Raw genomic sequence first — 22705 nt, forward strand, 5'->3', positions numbered from 1 at the left:
AGAGTGTTAGGTCCTGTATATCCTGCGGCGTTTGAACTGAATCAATCCTTTCACCTTTCAGAGTTCGGATTTAAGACCTGCTGATCCACAGAAAAATATCTGTTGTTCCCTGAAAATAGATTTATTTTCTTTCGCTCTCTGATGCTGTTATTTCCTTGATTTATTTGGTGGGTTTTGAAAAAGCCTCGTGTCTGCAATTGTAAAACTAACGCCAGCAGTCAACCAGGTTCAGACGCTGAACTCTTTCTCTCCCCTTTTTCCCAGAAATGCACGCCAACAAAAAAAATAAATCTACTGCCTGAATTAAAGGAAGACCTCGATCCTTTGAGTAACAATACAATGTTATTCATGGTGAGACTCAAATTGCTTATTTCTTTGGCCTTTTCTGATTTCTGTAAAGCTCCAACCTCAGTTTTTCTCTTACTTATAAAAATCAGCTCTAGCTTCATAAGCAGAGGTAGCAATGAGTCTGAAAAAGATTTTGTCCCTTGTCAGCAAGTGTGTTTCTTTGAAACTTGTAAAAATCTGTCCTTTTCACTCATCACAAAATAAAAGAAGTCAACCAGAATTTCAAAATAACAAGACTTTGATACAAAGTTAAAATAATAATAATTTTTTTATATATATATATTTCTAGTAGTGCTGCACCTTATTAGAAAATCTTGTGATGATGATAAAAATGAAAAATGTCTATTTTCTTCTTTAATCTCTTTCTCTTTGCTTCTTTCTCTTTTTGGCCTTTAGGATTATGGGTAATTTCATTTCTGTCTGGTGTGAGCATCTGCTGTCATGATTCGGGCTGACTGTAACATTAGCATGTACAATGCAAGCTTATAACACTCAGAATATATTAGCCATTAACTGAGCTTACTGCTCTGTTTGATAATCAGTTGGAATGTATGTGATTAATTGAAAATATTGGCATTATATCAATAAACCGAGTTGAACCGAATTGAACTATTGCACTCCAAACAGTTCTATGCTATACGAATGTTGCAAACAATGACATGCAGCTGTAATTTCTACATTAGTGTGCTAAATCATTGTTTTGTTTAGACACAATACAAACAACAAACAAGCAACATTATTACACAGATTGATAATTGTAATAATTCTGTCAAAAGGCTTAGTTTGCATTCCATGCCTCCAAGTTGACCAAACATTAAGCAAAAGCAGACATTTTAAATTGGTAACTGGTGATTCAGAGCCGTAGAGGAACTTCATGCTCACCCTGGGCCAAATTCACAAAGTCACTGCATTCACCAAACATGTGCAAACCAGCATCTGTCCAGTCGTCAAAGAAAGACCTGCTTCTGCTTTAAAGAGTGGCCTGGTCTCACCATGGCCTGAAATGCCCGTTTATGTCACTCACTGCGATCACCTCTGTCTGCTGCGTCTGAAGAGAAGAAAACTACGACCTGATGCTAACATGGATAATGTATATTTATTTTGGACCAGGGTTATTCTCGTATCAGCCAAAGTTTCTTTTGAGTAATTTAATGCATCCAAACAAACAAACCTTTCATTGTAACTTGATTTGATGGTCTGAAGCTCATATAAGTAAGACAGGATAGAAGCAGCAGCAGCCAACTCAGTCTCAGTTTTTCTGAGAACGTCATTGTAAGTGCTGAAAAGTGTTGCAGAAAGTCCTTATTCTTTCAGATCAACAATGTAATGAGTGCAGTTTATGGAAATACAGACACAACTCCTCAGTTTCAGAAACAAACAAATGCGGAACATAAACACACTGCGTGTTGGCTACTGTGTTATGAGGGCAGCTGAGATAAAATTGCAGTCAGAACATCAACAGCACGTACTGGGAGTTGAGTTGGGTTAAGTCAGGAACTTTGATCATTTTAATAAGCTAAATTATCATTTTAGATCTGTGTGTGCAGCGTTAATCCCAAAATCACCTGGAAGCCACATTTGCAGATGAGATCAACACTTACCCCGGATAGTTTTGGATGTGTGGTCCAGCCCAGCTCTGAGGTAGTCTCCGTTGTGTCCAGCAGCATCACTGGAAGGAGGAAAAAGCAGAGACATAGACAAGTTGTGAGAGAAAAAAAAAAACAAAAAAAAACCAGACATCTGCAGCATTCTGTTTAAAATAATTGCTTGAATCTTGATAGTTTCACGGAGGAACAGCTTGAGCACCAAAGTAAGACAAGAACCTGTGAACCAGAATCAATATTTGAAGATTTGAGAACAGCCAACCCTTTGGGACTCTGGGATCCCATCAAGATCTGGAACTTGGTTCAGTACATTAGGTATTCATTTTCAAGAATCCTTTTAGATTAAGAGTTTTTGTTTGATATCCCGCAAAGTTGGAAGTCGCAGCACAGTTTGTGTAGCTGCACCACATTTCTCTTTTTCTTTCCTTCTCTGCAAAGTGAAGTCAGGGCGATCTCCAACAGCGTGCATCTGTCAAACCCGATAGCCGATTCTGAGTGATGAAGCATTTTGGCACCGACTTCTGGGATTTAGGAAATTGAAACTGATTGACCCGCAGGGGCACCGTGATTATAAACCAAATTTCCAAGATTAAAAATGCAATGACAGCTACTGTTACATGTTTATAGAAACCTGCAGGTTTTGCCCTTTACATTTCCTCCGTTGGATCAACATGCTTAGCACTCAACTTTTGCTGCATTTCTTATCAGAAATGCTTTCATTCCCTCGGATCTGGAGAGAGAGAGAGAGAGAGAGAGAGCAATGAAGATGAGGCTCTACTTTTTTTTTGCGCTTGAGGGTGTTTTCCCATAAATTTGCTTTTGGGGGTTTAAGTGCTTTAAAAAGCAAACTGGCAAAGAAATTACGCACACTCCCTCACACACTCACTCACTGGCTCACTCTCACAGAGTGACTTTAATGCTGAGTGCTGCATGCTGACACATGGCAGCTTCCCACACAGATTCGAAGCCCTTGAATTTTCCATTAGTATTCAGAAACTGTGGCAGTTGCTCTTCATTCAGCTTGGCCCAGCCTGCGTCGGGGGAACTGAATGCACGCCAAAGTTTGCCGTTGACACAGAGGTGGCGAACGCATCAGACTTGGGGCCTGCGCGCTCGGAGCTAATGGAGGAAAAAACACAGAGCGCACTAATCACCCAAAGGGCTCCAGACACATATTCACAGACGAGGCACTGTGGGAGAGAGGAACCATCGTCCGCTCTTTACAGATGAATAATTCCTCTCATTGTTGTTATGTTTTTATGCTTTCATCTCCATTTAATGTCACCCCGTTGGCTTACTGGAGAAGCTAACGGCTCTCTTTTGCTCTCACTGACAGCCAAACAAAGATGGAGTAATGGTATCCTCTGAATCCGTTTGCACACCGGGAATTTAAAAAGTATGCCAACCCCACAAAAACAACAGCGACACACAGAGAACGACAGATACATCTTTAGTCCCGGAAATGCAGAGAGACGTGCACAAAAATCTGCTGCCTGTCTTAATAAATCAAACAACCAAAAGAACACGGTTATCTCCTGTAGCCCCTGACACACGTCGCTGTTCTCCGGCTGTTCTGAAAACTGATTTCCCCCCCCTTCTCTGTTTTGCAGGATTAAACTCGCAGATGGAGAACCCACAAATCTGTCCGGCAAGCCTTCATTCCTCAGGGGGTCTGTCTGATTTCACCCACTGGCTTGTCTTCATGTCAATCTCATTAAAGTCACAGATTTTCCATGGACGTCCTCCAGGATTTGAGGTGATACAAGCTGCATCAGCTGCTGGAATACAAATGGACTGTGACGTGTTTTTAAGCTCGTGCAGCACAAATAGCCAAGTTGTCGAGGGGAGCTGAAGACAGAAAGCACATAATTTTACAAATACCTGTAAACAATTTTTGTTTTCATTATTTTGATCACACTGGGTGTGTGGGTGTGTGGTTACATCCCAGTTCTACTTTTCCACATTTTCTCTCATGACAACACCAAACATTTGTAATTAGTGCAAAGTGGAGCACAACTGTGGAGCAGAAGGGAAAATGGTTAGCAAACACAAATCTTAAAAACGTGGCATGCATTGCTATATAACCCCCTTTATTACGATACTCCTAAATAATATCCAGTGCAACCAACTACCTGTAAATTAAATGTGGAGGAGCTGCAGAAATCCCCAGCTGATCTTTTACTGGGGCAACAATTAGATGCACTCTATATAAATATTTCATGGAGAAGTAGGCAAAGTGAGTTTACACAAAGACTGAAGTTTGCTGGATGGAGACCAAACAAAGTTGTGGTCTGGTCAGACCAACTTTTAGTCTTCATCAAAAACGTTAAACGTGGAAGAAAATGTAAGCCTGAACAAACCAACCCCAAGAAACATGGTGATGGCACCATCATGCTGTGGCGATGCTTTTATTTCAGCCGGGACAGAGGAGCTGGACAGAAATGAAGGGGAATTAAATATAGAGCAGATCTGGAAAAAAAAAATTAAAAAAATTGTATAGCCTGTTAAAGACTTAAGCCTTGTGCGTGGGAGGACTGAGGCAACTGATACAAGTGATATGGGCGTGGGGTCGTTTGGACCCTGTTTCTAAACACGAGGGTTAAGACTTGGGCTGATATCTACATTTCAACAGGACAGATCGAAATGTTGCAGGACTTCCACCTGGACGCCTGGATTTGAAGATCCCCACTTTTGACGAAAGCATGTCGGTGCATTGAAATGACCTAGTCAAAGCTCAGATTCAAATTCATTTGAGAATTTGCGATAAGGCTTGAAGAAATATGTTGGCATGTCCTCTCCATCTAATCTGACCGAGAGACGGAGGAAACACATTTCAGATGTTTTGTTTTTTTTTTCGTTTCAAAAACATGCGTCCTTTTCCCTGTAGTTCCTGTGACAAGTTCCAGAGGGATGAATACTTTTACAAAGCTCAGCGAGTTACGAAACACGTTTGCACCACATAAGCTCACAGATCGTGTGCTGTGGCCTTATTAAGTATCATCCTTTTTACATCAAATAGATCACACACAGACACACACACGCACACACATGGATAAGTAGCGCAAATGTGTCATTGCCGATTCATTTAGCCATCCTCCTCAGTCATGCATAAAAAACACGCAGCAAACAATTTTGACATTAATATTTATGCGGCTGCTATTTAGTTTCTCGTCGTGGGGGACCCGGGCCCTCGCATCTCCTCTGCTCTTTTTCTGCTACAAACTTGTACATGAGGATTACATGAAGGAGAGTTCAAACAGCGTCACGTGTGTCTCATTGTGTGACTTAAGCGCGTTGAATTATTCATCGCGACTGACATGCTGAGGTAAGAGCAGAGAGCTGCACAAATTCCAAGATTACTTGAGGGGTGGGGGGGGAAATCACTGCTTGTGTGTGTCGTCGCCCGAAGAGAAAGGGGGACTTTCGGGTGGTCGTAAAAGCCCCTTTATTTAACTCCCCGTTTGCGGCATCTCCACAAAGATGTCCATCTGAGGGACGAAACACTCAAAGTTTGTCCCCAACAGTCGGAGGAACCGCTGAGTCTGCAGTCTCCACCTGAGTGCCGTCTTAATGCACGGAGGCCCCTCGCCGGTTTTCGCTCCACTCTCTCTTGTTGGAAAAGTTGCCTACCTCCGTCCCCCCAGCCTTCCCTGTCTGCCCTCTGCTTTCTTTCTTTTTTGTGTGTGTGTGTGTATTATTCATCTGAAAAGTGACAGCAGGGTATGGCATCTCTGAACATAAAGGAGGGAGATAACGCTGTGCTCCATTATTGATGCTGGATTTGTTGGGAAAGTGCTTTGATATCCAAGGCAAAAGAAGATGGGATACAATAGAGTAGAAAAAAGGCCTGGTTATGAAAGGAAAGGGGTGATATGATTGTGCTTGTGCATATGAATTCGTTTCTCCTCTCTCACTGCGCATGCCGTGGGTGTAAAATGCTCTTTTCTCTTGTTGCAGAGGTGACCTGCCTTACTTTCTGGCTGTCCCCTCTGCCTCTGGAGTGTGCACTTCAGCTGAATGACCCCCTCTCTGCTCTCGCCACTCATGTCTCCGTGCCCAGCACATTTCCCTCTCAGTGTGGCCATGCATGCACTGACACCCTCTCTTGCACTAAGTGTTGTTCTGTCGCCTATGTTACACCTCTTGACAGCACATGTACGCTACTTTACAGCACGCTTTTCCAGAGCTCGGCCTGGTGCTCAGTGAAGGATTTTGCTGTTAGTATTTCGCAAACACTCGAGAGATGCGAGTTTGAATCACGCTTCTGCGTCAAAGTGGAAAGGAGAGCGGACAGAAAAGCATGGCGCCTTTTGAGAGTGTTTGCAATTCTTGGACTTTTATCAGTTTGCAGTTGCAGAGTTGAATGAATGTTTTTCATTGAAATTTCTACTGTGAAGTGGAACTAAAACCGTTTTTTTTTTTTTTTACATCTATTACGAATTAAAATTTGAAAAGTGAAACGTGTATTTCAATTTTTCCCTCCCAAGTCAATGCTTTGTCCATTTTGCTACAACTACAGTATTCAATAATTGTTCTCTGTAAAATAGGTCAAGCCCACTCAGAGTGACTGGAGCGTGTCTATGGAGTCTTACTGAGGGGTTTTAATTGGATTTTTGTCTCTGGACTTGACTAGGCTATTCTAACACATTGATAAGCTTCAACTTAAATCGTTTTATTGTAGCTGTGGCCAGGATTTTACTCCAGCCATCGTCTCGTCAGCTTGGATCAGCTCCCCTGTCTGAGCTCAGGAAGAACATCTCCTGCCACCGCCATTTTTCACCACAACACAATTTAAGAGTGGTGTGAATGTGGCGAAAAGAGAAACAAAACGCTCAAGATGACAAAAAAGAACATAAAATAAAATAAAATAAAATATGCGAAAAAAACGTTGCATGCATGTTTCTGTCTGAAGTTTTGGGAATATTTTGAGTATTTGGGTGAAAAATTTTACAGTTTTTTGATAATTTTATGAGAGAGAGCATCTAGGACTTCAAAGTAAGGTTGCTGTGTTAGAGGAGTTAAAGATTTTCCTCCCTGACCCGTCTGCTGCTCTTGGTCTGTATGTTCTGAAAATGTTCACAGAATTACTGGATTTATACTGAGATTAAATTACACACAGATTTATTCATTTACTAAGGATCATTTGGAAAGGTGCACAAATGCAAAAACCTATCAAATTTTTAGATTTTATTTTGGTAAAAAAAAAAATAAAATGTTCTTGCCCCTCGCAAATAATATGTTACTCAGCATAAAATCCAAAGAAATACACCAAAGTTTGTGTAAAAATTCAAGGGAATGAGCAACTCTTAAGAACCTGTGTACTGAGACACTTTAGCAAAGCAGTTCCCACAGTGTCGGCAAATAATTTTTTTTTTTTTTTAAAGAACTCTAAGATTGTGTTTTGTCTTTTGTCCACTCATCCTCCCGTTCCCACCCTTTCTTTATAAGCTCCAGATGCTCCCACCCACAGACAGTCGGCGAAGGACAAGGCCTGTGCTAAACCTTCATTACAAGCAACCACAGCGAGAGTGATACGCCAAGACAGAAAGGGAAGAGGAGGAGGCAAAGAGGAGGGCGGGGGATTAACGTGAAGCCAGAAATAAGCATGCACATGTCAAAGGGAGTTATCAAAAAAAGTCAGCGGCGGTTAAAGCTGAATGAAAGTGCAGCTGCGAAAATACTGTATTTAAGCAGAGAAAGATGACAGAGTGAAATCTCCAAAGAAACTCTGAGCAGGTAGCAACAGGCAGAGGGGAGACTTTTCACAAAAACTGACGGCTTGATGACAAGATGTTCATTATCTGTCTGTGAAGAGGGTTTTTCTCTAACTAGTTTCAGGTCATAGCTTTTTTTTTTTTTTTTTGGAAATCACCTTTTTGTTGTTAAAATATTCTTTTATATCTGCCAAACTGTTTTATTGTTGGATCTCTCACCAATCCACCAAAGGGTATTTGAGGTAAATCGTCTTTCAGACAGGCTGATGTTTAAAATGAGCACTTTGCCAAGTTGAATCATAAAACTAGTTCCTTTCTTGAGCCAACAACGGTTTTTTGTTCATTTTAGGACAGATTTTATTCAGTAAAGGGAAAAAAGGCGATCCAAACTAACCCAAGTCATATAGTATAAGCGCTCTAGATTTAATACCAGATTGTGCAAATGTAATAAATGCCAATATTTCTACTACACAGCTGTTTTTGTCCCTCTCTTCTTTGCAGAATAGTTTTCAATTTATCTCAGTTGGAACGTTTTTTTTGTTTAAGGTCCTGCCGCAGTGTTTTCATCAAACTTTTTGACCCGGCCGTCTTCAGATCTTCATTTTGTTTTGTTTATTTTTTAGATGTGGACTTACTGGCTGGCTTTGCTGCTGCCTTACACAAATGAGCTTGAGCTTAAGGGTGCAGGTATTCCAGTGGTCTCTGACTGCACTGTGACCTTCATGAACCTGCGAGGTTCTTTCAGTTTAACGTCAGATGGAATACGTTTCAAAAAGCCCAACTTTTGCCCCATCAGTCTGGAGAATATTTTCCCAGAAGTCAAGATGTTTCTGAACCCTTTACAGAATGAAAGATGTAGATTATTATTATTTTTTTTATCTCTTCTTCAATTGATTTATTCTACTTCATGTTGTTGTCAGATCGGGCTGCACAGTGGCGCAGTTGGTAGAGCTGTTGCCTTGCAGCAAGAAGGTTCTGGGTTCGATTCCCGGCCTGGGGTCTTTCTGCATGGAGTTTGCATGTTCTCCCTGTGCATGCGTGGGTTTTCTCTGGGTACTCCGGTTTCCTCCCACAGTCCAAAAACATGACTGTCAGGTTAATTGGCCTCTCCAAATTGCCCCTAGGTATGAGTGTGTGTTGTGTGTCTCTGTGTTGCCCTACAACAGACTGGCGACCTGTCCAGGGTGTACCCCGCCTCCCACCCGAGCGTGAGCACCAGCAACCCTCCCGACCCCATTAAGGGACAAGGGTGCAAGAAAATGGATGGATGTTGTTGTCTGTGATTTTCTGTCGTCTGGTCTGGTTGTACTCAGACATGCTGCAGGTTTGAGTTGCTTTTTTCCCCTGAACAAAATAAATCATAATTTAAAAACCGATTCATATTTGTTCAGCTTTTTAAATCTTATATAATAATTTGTTTAATCCCTGAAAAAATTAGAGGTGACAGAAATTAAGAAAACATAAGGTGCTGTTGTTGTACCACATGAGTGTTTAGTCGAAGTCCTTTGTGAGACTTGAAAATTAGCCAGTTTATTTAAAAACTACTAAAAGTCAAGCTCCGAGTATTTATAGATGATTGTACTTTCTTATAAAAGATTACACAATGTACTGATGGTTTACCATGAAGCTGGTGTATTCCACTTTCTTTTTTCTATTTATAACAGTAAATCATAACTTTATCCTCCTGTGAAAGGAGTTTGGACAGTGAAACAAACAAAACTGCAGTTTAAGTTGTCCAACCTGATTTTAAGCCCCAAGTAAGAATGCCGTCAGTGCACTTTCTTTCCATTTGTTGTTTTTAATCACAGTGAAGTGAGAAAATCAGTGGGGCATGATTAATTGATTTTGGATCATTCTCCATTGTACTGAAGTATTTTGTGTTAAAACACTTTTCTTCTGTATATTGAGTGGATTCTTTTGTTTTGCTATGATTGGTTATTTTTGCTCTGATCAGCTGTTGCTCTGCCTTTGCTTTTTCTTCTGTGTTATTTGGTATGTTGTCTCCTGGTTCTCTTCATCAGCTGCATTTGGCTCTTGCTCTGCAGCTTACTTTGCACACTTTTCTACATTAACCACCTCTAATACAGATTTCTTACCAAACAACCAACACTTGTATTACATTCGGCAAAGGTTCTTCCTAGATAATATCTTAACAAGCTGAGACAACTCTCAAACCAGGCTTCCTGCAGTTCTGGTAGCCGTGGCTGTTTTTGATAAGGACCATATGGGCTGTTGCCCAGGGCGCCATGAACACCAGATAAAAAAAAAAAAAAACTTATCTGAACAAGTTTTCTATTGTTTTTATTCATGTGGAGTCAATGGAAACTTGGCACTCCCATGTGTTGAGTCCCCTTTGCTGCTGAAAACAGAAACAGTGACTTATTTGGACAAAACCGTGCAGCATTTGATCCTGTCACAGAATCTCAACTAAGTTTATGCAAAGTTTTCCTCATCTCTCCAGATGAGTTATCGACAGATGACAGAAATGCAGCAGAATTTAATAAATAAAACAGAAAATTAGGTTCTTCAAAGCAAAATGACTGTACAATAAGTACAGGTGAGGTACAGATCAAGGTAAAACTTCATCTTTTGAGGAGATGTGGAAAAAGTGCAGGACAGGCTGTAATTTCATCCTGGCGACACAAGCGACACATGTTGCTGCACACTTTCTGTCAACTGGCTGAAATGTGCCACCTTTTACCTTCGGAGAAACACAAATTTAGTAGTCAGGAAATGTTTCTAGTCTCATAAAAACACATACAGTCTGGGAAACCAAAGAAGCCCCAATCATGACTGTTTTAAAACCACAAGGGTAAGGAACAACTGTGCAGCACATCTATAAAGCAACCGGCTGCCGGATTATTGTGCTTTGTGGCTTGCAAAGAGGACCCAAGTAGCAGCAGGAGAACAGCAGATTTGAGATGAAGGTGAAGATTAATTTAGTGATCAAACAGAAAACAATTTACAAAGCACAACACGAAAGAGAGACAGGACACAAGAGAGACAGAACCCAGCAGGGGGCACTGGACGTCCAGGAGCTTAAATCCTCTGCAGGTGTGACTGTGGTACAGAGACCAGCTGGAAACAATAAACAGGATGCAGAGCAACTGGGGAGGTTCTAATAAAATAAAAAGGACTGCAGGGAATTAATTTCCCAAAGGGAGCAAAGCCAATACCAAAAAAGGAACTAGAAGACCAATGCAGATTCTTCAGAAATAATCCAAAAAAAACACACAGAGATAAACTACGAAACTCAGTACAAAACGAGACGCTGGAAAACATGAAAATAATCTAAACAAAAACACCAAAGAGAAACAAAAAAATAAGCCAGCTTGAGTAGCTATATTATAGCTGCTGAAACACATAAGCTAATCCAGTCTGGTCAAACTCAATAAATCGGGAATTGCGATGGGGTGATATTTATTTGTCAGATTAAAAGTACCTTTTGAAAATAACCTTTAAGCAGGTATTAGACATCCTTTTCATTAAGCTCACAATATTCTAATCTTATCCGCCACGTTTTCATTAATGAAAACTCACCAAATTTGAAGGCATCTGTCTGTGTGTAATTAATCTAAATAATGTGTTTCACTTAGTGAATGAACTTACTGAAATAATAGTATCGTATAGTATATTATATATCATATTTTTAGACCGGTAGTAATCAGTATATCAATTCATCAGCACAATTAAATCATATGAAACGTTTTAATTTCTGTATCCTGATTTGTTATTGACCATCGCTGCTGGAGAAATGTACATATTGACAAAAGCTGAATCCTAAATTTAATCAAAATACTTGTTTCCTTTTGGGTTTTTTTTTTTTTGTAGCTCATGAAACTCAGCATTTAGCAGCGCCAGACCACTGTAGCCCAACGTTCTTCCATTTCGTCCAGGTTCTTGATAACCTCCAGAAACAGGAACATCCGCAGTAATTAGCTTTTGGCAAATGTCTCATGGTGTCTATTTCAAACGGATAATAACCTGCAGACGTAAAGAAAAAGGCTCAGTTGTGTTTTTAAAGTGCAGACATTTCTATCTGCAATTATCTGCATGTAATGAGCAGAGAAAACAACAGCAGTCTGTAATGTTCTTTCTTTTTGACAAACAAATGACACATTCATTTCTGAGCTCTGCGTGTGTCAGCAGGCAGATTTATCACCTACCCAGGCTTGTTTTATCTGCAATCCAACTAATGTCAATGCAAACAAAGGGCTACACACGGCTGTGAGTGCATAAAGTGAAGTATTTACTTTTCTCAGTTAAATAAATACAATTAGGCAAATACAACTAACATTAACTGTATAACATTTTAGATATATATATGTGTAGGATAAGTGCTAATCACTTTGCAGGATTTAATTAGGACTAGAAGAGAAATATTTTTGCAACATCTCACTCTGTCCAAGTCATGCTTATTACAAAGGGCTTAGAATCATAAAGGATAACCAGAAAACCAGACAGTTGGCTCTAAATGGCCCAGACGTTGCCAGTAAAAGTCATATTGAATTGCTTTTAAGAGCAGAAATCTGGATTAAGCCTATTTTCATCACTGTTTCCTCCTTCTGCACCGTGGCTGCTGAAGGAATGTAAATACGAGGGGAGATCAGTTTTCTGCAGCCTCACCGAGTCTTTCCTCAATCACAAAGTTCTGCCGGAGCCAGTGCACGAACCACCGAGCAGCAACAGCTCTCAACGTGAAATCCAACACTTTAAACAACATTCCTCCATTGTGGCAGTCGACAGATCGTGTTTATCTTTCAGTTGTATTCATGCTGCGACTTATAACCCCACAAATGAATTGTCTGACTCCTAACAGAGCGTCTTTCCTCACAGCCGCCCGGAGGCTTCGGCCTCCCCGCCTTCGAAAGGCAGCTGGGTGATTCATCCGAGGGAAATGTGACCTAGTCTTGTTGCTGCGCTCTCAACAGATGCCGTTGACGTTGCAAGTGAAAGTAACGCGCACAGGTAGGTTTCGTAGCGCCACGGATGAGGATGTTGCGTCCGCATTCCCATCAGCGTGGGGTCTGTGCAGCTGACAGAGTCCGAGCAGCGAGGGGACGAGAGCCGGGGAGGCGAGCATCAGGAGCATCTGTGACAAGTGTGCCATTTGTTTCCTTATGACACTTTGCTAATTTCCAGCTTATGACACTCAGAAGGTGAAAGGCAATGTGTCCAATTAATACCCGGCTAGAGAGTGGCGGCTGACAGCTGGAGCGGCGGCCCAGGCGACCCTGAGGTGGGAACTGTCCACATGCAGACAGGTTCATTGTTGGGAGGCGTCTGCTCATCCCCAGGATGATTCATAACACCTTCAGACTACCGGACTTACAAATCCTCTCTTAGTTTATCCACAGTGTGTTTAATATTATGTTGATAATTAAGAATGAGGCTGGATTTCAGATTAAAGTGTATAAAAACTGTATGAAGAAAATGAAATTAATACGAATGCACTTATAAAAGGAATGGTAATTTTAAAGAACATTTTCCGGAAGAAAAAAAATAATACTAAGAAACATTACAATGACAAGAAATTCAAAAATGTATTGTTAATAGATTAATAAATATATAAATTAAGAAATGTATTTAGTTTTATTTCTTATCTAAATTAAAATATTTTCTTAAAACTAGTGAAGGAATGTATTAATGAATAGGCAGAGTCAAGTAAATAAATAAACAGATAAATTAATAAATTATTATTTTGCAACTTGCATTTAAATGTGTGCTTTATATATCCAAACATACAAATATGAGGCACCTACATAGAATATTACAAGTTTGTGAAGTAAATTAAGAAAAAAAAAAACAGAGAAATATATCATGAAGACAGAGCCTAAATGTAGAGATATTCTTGAGAAAAACCTGCTTTAGTCTGTCAGTGATTTGAGACTGGGGCGTAGGTTCACCTTCTGCAGGAGCATAAAACAACACGCAAGTGCTTTACGAGGAAATGCACACATAAATGTATTGGAATGGCCTAGCCAAAGCCCAGACCACAATCCAATTGAGAAGCTGTGGTGAGACTTAATGATTGCTCTTCGTCAGCAGAAACTACCTAACTTGAAGAAGCTGCAGCTGTAATTTCTGCAAACGTCGGCTGAAATTAGGGCAGGGCGAATAGTTAGGCACACTGACGTTTTCTGATATTTTGTCCTGTTTGTTGTTTGTGTCACAATACAAAGCAAATGAAATACTTAAACTCGTAGGCATGTGATGTGAAATGATGCCAATTCTACAATAATCCATTTTAATTCTCGGTTGTGAGGCAGCAAAATGCAAAAAATGCCTTTCGCAAGGCACTGTAAATACAAAATAAGTATCTAAATAAATTCCAAAATGGCCAAATACATAAATACATATTATAAATGGTGGAAAATAAAAATTAATTACAAAAAATGAGCAAATCAGTTCCTGAATGAACAAACAAATAACTGAGAGATGCGTGTCGTTATTTAAGAAAAAAATAAGAAAATCCAGACTTGCAGCCAAATGGCAAAACTGGAAGCTGAGACCAAACCTTCAACTTTTCGACTGAAAAGTGAACTGTCACCGAGCAACAAACACCCCAGAGTATTCATGCAGGCCGCTGAGGTGATTTGTCAGCCCTGAGTACAGGATCTAATTAAATTTTATGTTTCTTCACCGTCAGTGAATTAAATATTCCGAGTCGAGCCGTTTTTATGAAATACTTCACCTCAAAGATCAATCCTCCAGATTGATGGCACATCGATCATCATTCTAAGTTTAAAGCACCAGCGTATTTATTCACGTGTTTTGTACGCTTGCATTGTTCAACACGAACCTGAATAGAAACTATCGTATTCCTTTCCTCACCTCATTTTAAAATCAATTCTGTGATGCGCGACGGTTTCCTCAAATTAACTGTGAGCCCGTCCCCAACATCGGATCAGAGCCAGGCTTCAGCCTCTGCTCTTTCAAAACTCTGACCTTATCCGTCTTTAGGCGGTAAAATGACTCTTGGGCTTTGGGCTGTTGGGCTCTTGCCGCTTGACCCACTTACTGTCGTTATTCAGTTCATGAGCAGATGTCCTGACAATTTCCCTTAGAGTTCACTTGTGTAGCTCGGGACCCATCGTTGCATGAACGCCAGCAGACTGCGCCGGCCCAGATGTAGGAGACAATGGACCCAAAGCACAAAACCACCACCAGTTTGTTTACCACATCATTTCTAAGGTTACGCTTTCGATCCAACAAATTTGACTCGATCTCATCAGTTACGTAAAAAAAAAAAAAATCATGCAACATCCATCTGATCTATATGAGACTTAGGAGAAGCAATAAATCGCCTGTCAGCGCACACATGTATTCTCAGAGTCGCTGTTGTTCGCTTCTCTTCTGAAGCCTGAGAATGATCTATGCAGGTCGACTGCTGCTGGAAAAGATTAAAGATGGTCTCGAATCCTCTCAACATGTTAAGAATCTGTGGTCGCTGCAGTTCTGACTGCTTTTTCCAGCCCGTTCAGCGTCCACAACTTATTGTCTAAAGTCTCTGGATATGAAACAAATCCGATTCTTCCAAACGCAAGATTGCATCCTCTTCTTGCATTTTATGTCCATCGTGATTAATAAAAACATCTGATTCTAGCTTCTCTTTCACATTATGTATCCATTCATGTACTTCCCTTCACTTTCTACAAGCAAATCCTGAGTTGTTTTTTTTTATGCATTTTGTGTTTTGATGATTTTTTTCTTACATTTGATGAACACATTATGGTATTTTATGCCCCTTTGATGCAGTGGAGTAAAACAAAAGCCAAAACAAGTCAGCTGTGCCTTACTAAACTTTATGCTGTATTTGGCAGTTGTGGAGATGATAATAAAGATCCTTTGAGAATTAAATCTTCATCTCAGTTGCATAAAATAAAATAAAAAAAGTATACAAAAAGGATTCTTACTGCTAAAGGTCTCATAAAGATGAAAATAAGAGTCTCTAATTTGTTCCTTGTGGATTTTTGCACGCGAATTTCAGTGCATTCTTTTAGGAGATTACCGATATTTGTTTGGGGTTTTTGTTGCCTGCACCCGTTTGAACAGAATCAAACATCGTTAACTTTGAAATGCACAACATAAGTTTCAGTAATTGCACATGTCAGGGAGCATCATTGCGTCTCTGCTCACCCACGATGGGAAACACCGGAGGGCATCAGGTGTGCTCCCGGCGCGGGCTCCTTCCTGTTAATGCGTCGTGTTAATCCAGTGTGAGCACACAGTCTCCCACACACATCCAGCACTCCAGAGCCCGGCCATGTGGCTTCCCATCAACAGTGTATCAACACTCACACATGCAGCGTGTGAGGGTGGCAAATCCAAAGTCGCACCTTTCCCAGTTATGCCGCACGCAAAAGGAGAAGACGCGACGCTCCTGCGGCTGCAAGTGCAAGAAGCTGAGGCAAAACGCAGCGCCTGTGCTTTGCAGAAGAATTCAAATCTCTTGAACGTTTTCACATCTTGTCAGCACGAGCGTCACTGTGTTTTAGCGGGATCGTATGTGATAGACTAACACGGAGTAGTATTTGTAAAGTGAGAGGAAGAAATTGAAACACTGCTGCAGCTCTAGTTGTGGATCTCTTTGGGGTTTGGTTCTAAAGGTTCTCCACATCTGAAGCCATTCTAATACAGGTCCTTCTCAAAAAATTTGCATATTGTGTTAAAGTTAATTATTTTCCATAATGTAATGATAAAAATTAAACTGTCATATATTTTAGATTCATTGCACACCAACTGAAATATTTCAGGTCTTTGATTGTTTTAATACTGATGATTTTGGCATACAGCTCATGGAAACCCAAAATCCCCGTCTCAAAAAATTAGCATATCATGAAAAGGTTCTCTGAACGAGCAGTTAACCTCATCATCTCAATCAACAAAGTAACTCTAAACACCTGCAAAAGATTCCTGAGGCTTTTAAAAAACTCCCAGCCTGGTTCATTACTCAAAACCACAATCACGGGTCAGACTGCTGACCTGACTCCTGTCCAGAAGGCCATCATTGACACCCTCAAGCAAGAGGGTAAGACACAGAAAGACATTTCTGAACCAATAGGCTGTTCCCAGAGTGCTGTATCAAGGCACCTCTGTGGGAAGGAAAAAGTGTGGCAGAAAACGCTGCACAACCAGAAGAGGTGACCGGACCCTGAGGAAGATTGTAGAGAAGGGCCGATTCCAGACCTTGGGGGAAGCAGTAGACTGAGTCTGGAGTAGAAACATCCAGAGCCACCGTGCACAGGCGTGTGCAGGAAATGGGCTACAGGTGCTGCATTCCCCAGGTCAAAGGTCAAGCCACTTTTGAACCAGAAACAGCGGCAGAAGCGTCTGACCTGGGCTACAGAGAAGCAGCACTGGACTGTTGCTCAGTGGTCCAAAGTACTTTTTTCAGATGAAAGCAAATTTTGCATGTCATTCTGAAATCAAGGTGCCAGAGTCTGGAGGAAGACTGGGGAGAAGGAAATGCCAAAAGGCCAGAAGTCCAGTGTCAAGTACCCACAGTCAGTGATGGTCTGGGGAGCCACGTCAGCTGCTGGTGTTGGTCCACTGTGTTTCATCAAGGGCAGGGTCAATGCAGCAGCTATCAGGAGGTTTTGGAGCACTTCATGCTTCCATCTGCTGAAAAGCTTTATGGAGATGAAGATTTCATTTTTCAGCACGACCTGCTCACAGTGCCAAAACCACTGGTATTACTGACCATGGTGTTACTGTTGGCCTGCCAACTCTCCTGACCTGAACCCCATAGAAAATCTGTGGGATATTGTGAAGAGAAAGTTGAGAGACGTAAGACCCAACACTCTGGATGAGCTTAAGGCTATCGAAGCATCCTGGGCTCCATAACACCTCAGCAGAGCCACAGGCTGATTGCCTCCATGCCACGCTGTATTGAAGGCTGCAAAAGGATTCATGACCAAGTATTGAGTGCATAACCGAACATAATTATTTGAAGATTGACCTTTTTGGTATTAAAAAACATTTCTTTTATTGGTCGGATGAAATATGCTAATTTTTTGAGACAGGGATTTTGGATTTTCATGAGCTGTATGCCAAAATCATCAGTATTAAAACAATAAAAGACCTGAAATATTTCAGTTGGTGTGCAATGAATATAAAATATATGACAGTTTAATTTTTATCATTACATTATGGAAAATAATGAACTTTATCACAATATGCTAATTTTTTGAGAAGGACCAGTATATTGTGATGTTTCAGTCTAATTCACTCCCTTGAAGCTCCGTCTGCAGGTTTAGTATTGTTGTTATCCTGGAAGGTGAACCTCTTCTTCACAGTCATTTTGAGCTTTTAACACGTTTTTCTCCATTATGTATTATCTTCCAGCTGACCAACTTGATAATAACCTTTATTTAACCATGTTTGTCCCACTAAGATAAAAAAAATCTCCTTTGCAAGAGAAACATCACCAAGACCAACTGCATGATGCTGCCACCACCATGTTTAATCATAAGGATGAGTGTTTGGGGTGACCTTCAGTGTTCATTTTCCATCACACAATTTAGATCTCATCTGACCTCAGCACCTTCGCCAATGGCTTCTGACAAACAGCAAATGGGATTTCGTATAATTTTCTTTCAACGGTGGCTTTATTATGATTGTCGTTCATAAAAAATGGATATGAGGAGTGCATGACTATAAATTTTCCTGTCAAGAGATTTTTTTTCCATCTGAACTGTGGATCTCTGCAGCTCCTCCAGAGTCAGTTTTCAAAGTGGGAGCCGTGCCAACCAGAAGCAAACTGTTTGGGGGCCTGGCATGGAAAAGTTGAACCCCTGTTCTAACTCATTTTATCGGGGTGAACAGGGCTGAATACGAAGCACATTTCTCCACCCACATTCTAGTCCATAAAAGAACTTTAAACTACTTCGCATTTTGTATTCCTTAAAGCACAGAGAAGTTTGAAGTTGCAACCTCAAATGTGGAACAATTCAAGGGCTGTGGGTATCTTTACCAAGAAATGTTTAACACAAAAACACGCAGAGAGCAGAAAGAACAGCAACCGTATCAAACGACTGAATCAAAGTGGGCAACAGCGGCTCATCCTCATGATACTTGACGGTTCAGCCTGCGTGGATTTATAGAGACGGCGATGCTATTGGGTTAATACTGTATTATGTTAGAACCCCCCACTTCTATTCCACATAAAAGAGTCAGTGGGCCAGTAATTCAGCGCAGCCTCTCCCCTCGCTGTTATTCCGTCTCAACTAAGTCCAAGCCATCTGTTACAGACACGGCTCAAATCCGGTGCCGTGAGTCTGACATATACGTTTCCCCCTGCAGGCAGACACACACACACACACACACACACACACACACACACACACACACACACACACACACACACACACACACACACACACACACTGACTCAGACTCCTACAGCCAGATGAGTGTGAACAGGTGCAGCTCCCTCCAACGTACAGCCATAACCTTTGGAAAATAAATTGCTCGCTGACTTGCCGACACGCTCTCCGGTGTTCAGGACGAGACGTGTACAGATAGTTGATAATTACTACGCGCGCACTTGAGCATTCGCCACTTATGTGCAACGTTAAGGTGGTTTTGAGTCACCAAATGATCGCAGGCATGCTTTTCTTGAGTCGGCCCACTCTGCACGCCTCTGATAGACCACTTCAAGGATGCAGTCTCACTTAGCTGTCCATCAATTTCATGCACACGCGAACATTCACTCACTCACTCACCCCGTCACTCACTCGTCCACTTTTAAAGACTCCTAATGTTCCCATTTAGTGAGCGCAGCAGTTTGAGTCGTGGACAAAAACATCCTCTGGTGAAAGAGGAGTCCTGCAGGGGGGGCTGGGATGGGGGGGGGGGGGACACAGGGGTTTCGGGTTGTCACATCTGAGAGATCATGAGTGACAGGAAGGAGGGAGGGGGGGCCCAAAGTCAAAGAAAAAAAATGGATTATGCAACGCATTATTCACTTGTTCCCCCCACCTCGACTTATGTCCATATCCTTTTGTTATCGGAGCTTGATGGGATCCGGCGCTGCGCCGGTGCACCTGCACCTCCATGCCAACAAAGTCCTGTCTGATCTGCTGCCACTTTAACATATTCACAGAGTGGTGCAAACACACAAGGGGGGTAAAAGAAAAAACAAAAAAAGTGCTAATTATTCAGAGCTGCAGGTGCGGCAGCACCGAGCTCCCACGTGGCATAGTTTCACACACTGTCAAAGTCTCATTAATTCCTAGATATCATCATAACTGCGGAAGCCCGACAACGCTGATTGCAAGCTCCTGACGAGAGAGTCTGTGCGGCTTCGGCAACAAGAATCTCGAGGGAGGGGGGGGGGTAAAAAAAGTTAATCTCTTACCTTCCTCAGCTGAATTGGGCTGGAAAAAAAGGCAGAGAGAAAGAAAGACACTCCACATCTCCACTCCAGAATGACACTGACAGACAGAGAGGAAGGGAGAGGAGCAGGAAACACAGAGACAGAGGGAGATGGAGTGTGTGACAGAGTGGGAGGAGGAGGGGGGAGGAGTCTGTTTGCTCCTTTTTTTTTCCTGGGAGAAAGAGGGAGGGAGAGAAGATGGAGGGAGAGTGGTGGTGGTGGATGAATGGATGAAGGAGGGAGTAAAGAAAATATTTACAGAGCGGCGAAACATTGCTGTAAGAAGGGGGGGCCGGGGGGCATAGATGAAGACATCAGAAAGAGGGAGAGGAGAGCAGTGAAAGTTATTTTCCCCCCTGTCTGCCAGACAGAGGAGATGAATACAAGTTTGTCCGGTCTTTACAAACCGCTGTCATGACATGTTTAAAGTCCATTCCAGCTGGCTCCCCCAGCGCCGCCCGGAGAGCCGCGGCATCACTGGCACGTCTGGACTCTGCGCTAACTTGCATTTTTAAAGCTGTGGCATGTGGGAGTTCAACTCTTCTTTTATTTACTTTTCTGTTTTTGTGTGTGTGTGTGTGTGTGGGGGGAGGGGGGGGGGTGCGTGTGTGTGTTTTGATGTCGGTTTGGTGAAAAAAAAAACAATGAGCATAATTCAGAAATCATTTTGGATGCTCTCCATGTACTTTTGGTGGTTTCTCTCTTCCTTACAACCCCCGCTGTTTATTCCTCTCAGACACACTCCTCGCCTCTCAAGACAGATCACCCAGACAGCGTGCACTAACACACACACACACACACACACACACACACACACACACACACACACACACACACACACACACACACGCACACACGCACACACACACACACGCTCACAGAGCATTATACACCTGCTGGTCTCTGCACGCCCCTCACTGGACAATGTGCAGAACTGCAGCATTTTGCTGGGTTTTCATGCTCCAGTTCGTGTGATCAGTCAGACCGCCGCGGCCTCTGACATTGAAGATGCAGCTCGTTGGGTTTGACACAGTTAGATGACCCGGTTCCCAGCCAGCCAGGGGGCTCTGAGCCCAAAGCTACGTGATCCAAAGGGGCAGAACACCTGGAAGCAAAGAGAGGTAGGAAATGTAGCAATCAGAACCGCTGCTACACACAAAAGCTTTATTTTATTCTATTCTATTTAAGGTTCCCTAAACATGACAGAATCGACACAATACTACAAAAATTACCCTGAGGAAGATTGCCATAATTGTTTTATCTTGTTGTTATTTTGTTAATTACAAATGTTAAAATAATAATAAAATTATTATATTCAAGCCTTTGTGTTCCTTTAAATCTCACTTCTGTGTTGAGGTTTTATTTTAGATTTGATTTGCTCTTTTCTGGATTTTTTTGTTGTTGTTCTAATTATGCTTCTCTCATGTTGTAATGTTTTCCTCTAATTTTATTATGTGTCCCCTACGTGTAATTAAATCCACAAAACAATTATACAAATTTATATAAATAAAGGCAAACAAATGAAAACAAAAATATAAAGTATAAGTTGAAAAAGAGAGACAGAAACAAAGAAAGAGAAAGCAAAGAGAGTTAACAGATTGTGATAGGCGGCTAACATGACATTAGCTCCCAACACAGCTTAAACCTGCTGTAGGTAACAATGTTTTTTCACATATTTTTTAAAACTGTCACTATATATAAGACAGATAATCAGATTTTTTTTTAGCTCCTCTGCCTTCTCCCAGTAGTCCCAATGCCATCTGCAGAAACACACCACTGAGTCAGAAACAACCAATCAGAGCTCAGGAGGAAGACTAAGACCCTCCTCCTGGCTCTGATTGGTTGTTTCTGGTGTGGAGCAGTTCTTTAAATGCAGATGGAAACAGTTGCATTAGAAGGAGCTAGATCTTTTTCCCCACAGTTTATCTGTCTCTTACCATACTGTCACAACATAGTGATATATATATATATATATATATATATATATATATATATATATATATATATATATATATATATATATATATATTTATTTATTTATTTATTTATTTTTTGAGCAGTATATATTTTATATATATATATATATATATATATATATATATATATATATATATATATATATATATATATACTGCTAAAAAAAATAAAGGGAACACTTCAGTGTTCACTTAAATGTTAAAGTGTTCCCTTTATTTTTTTGAGCAGTGTATATAATAAACAGGATGAGATGCAGCAGTATAGCCATGTTAAAACATCAGAATAAGAGAAAGAGGCTTGTCTGGGTCATGAGACACCGCTGGACCACTGAAGATGAATCAAAATCTGAAATCTTCACTTCAACACACAGAATCTTTGTACACCATCAAGTAGGCAAAAGGTCGGTTCCAGTGTGTGTGGCGTCGACTGTCAAACATGGAAGAGGAAGTGTGATGATCTGAGGCTGTTTTGCTGGATCCACTGGTAGTGAGCGGTGTCATGAACCAAAATGGCTACCCAGCCCTCTGCAGCACCAGGCAGTACCCTGTGCCACGCATCCAACTGGTCAAGGATTCATCCTTCAGCAAGTTAATTAACCAAAACATAAGTCCAAGCTATATGCCAGAACTACTTCAGAAAAATTTTACAAGATGCTAAGTTTGAAAGCACGACTTAACCCCGTC

The 22705-nt window shown here is 41.3% G+C and overlaps 1 protein-coding gene across 1 annotated transcript in view; it reads right to left on the minus strand.

Annotated features, from left to right (window-relative positions):
• The window catches only part of ephb6 (eph receptor B6), a 62084-nt gene extending 41898 nt beyond the window's left edge, over window positions 1–20186 (minus strand). Inside the window, exons 1-2 of the mRNA XM_081597680.1 lie at window positions 20028–20186; window positions 1950–2017 (exon numbers count right to left, since the gene is read on the minus strand). Coding sequence (XP_081453806.1) covers window positions 1950–2017; window positions 20028–20085 — 126 coding nt within the window. The 5' untranslated portion in view covers window positions 20086–20186. The remainder of the gene's footprint in view (window positions 1–1949; window positions 2018–20027) is intronic.
• Between the last annotated feature and the right edge of the window lie 2519 nt (window positions 20187–22705).

Source organism: Poecilia reticulata, chromosome 16 (assembly GCF_904066995.2).
Source record: "Poecilia reticulata chromosome 16, P_reticulata-male-v2, whole genome shotgun sequence".
NCBI classification, from domain to species: domain Eukaryota; kingdom Metazoa; phylum Chordata; class Actinopteri; order Cyprinodontiformes; family Poeciliidae; genus Poecilia; species Poecilia reticulata.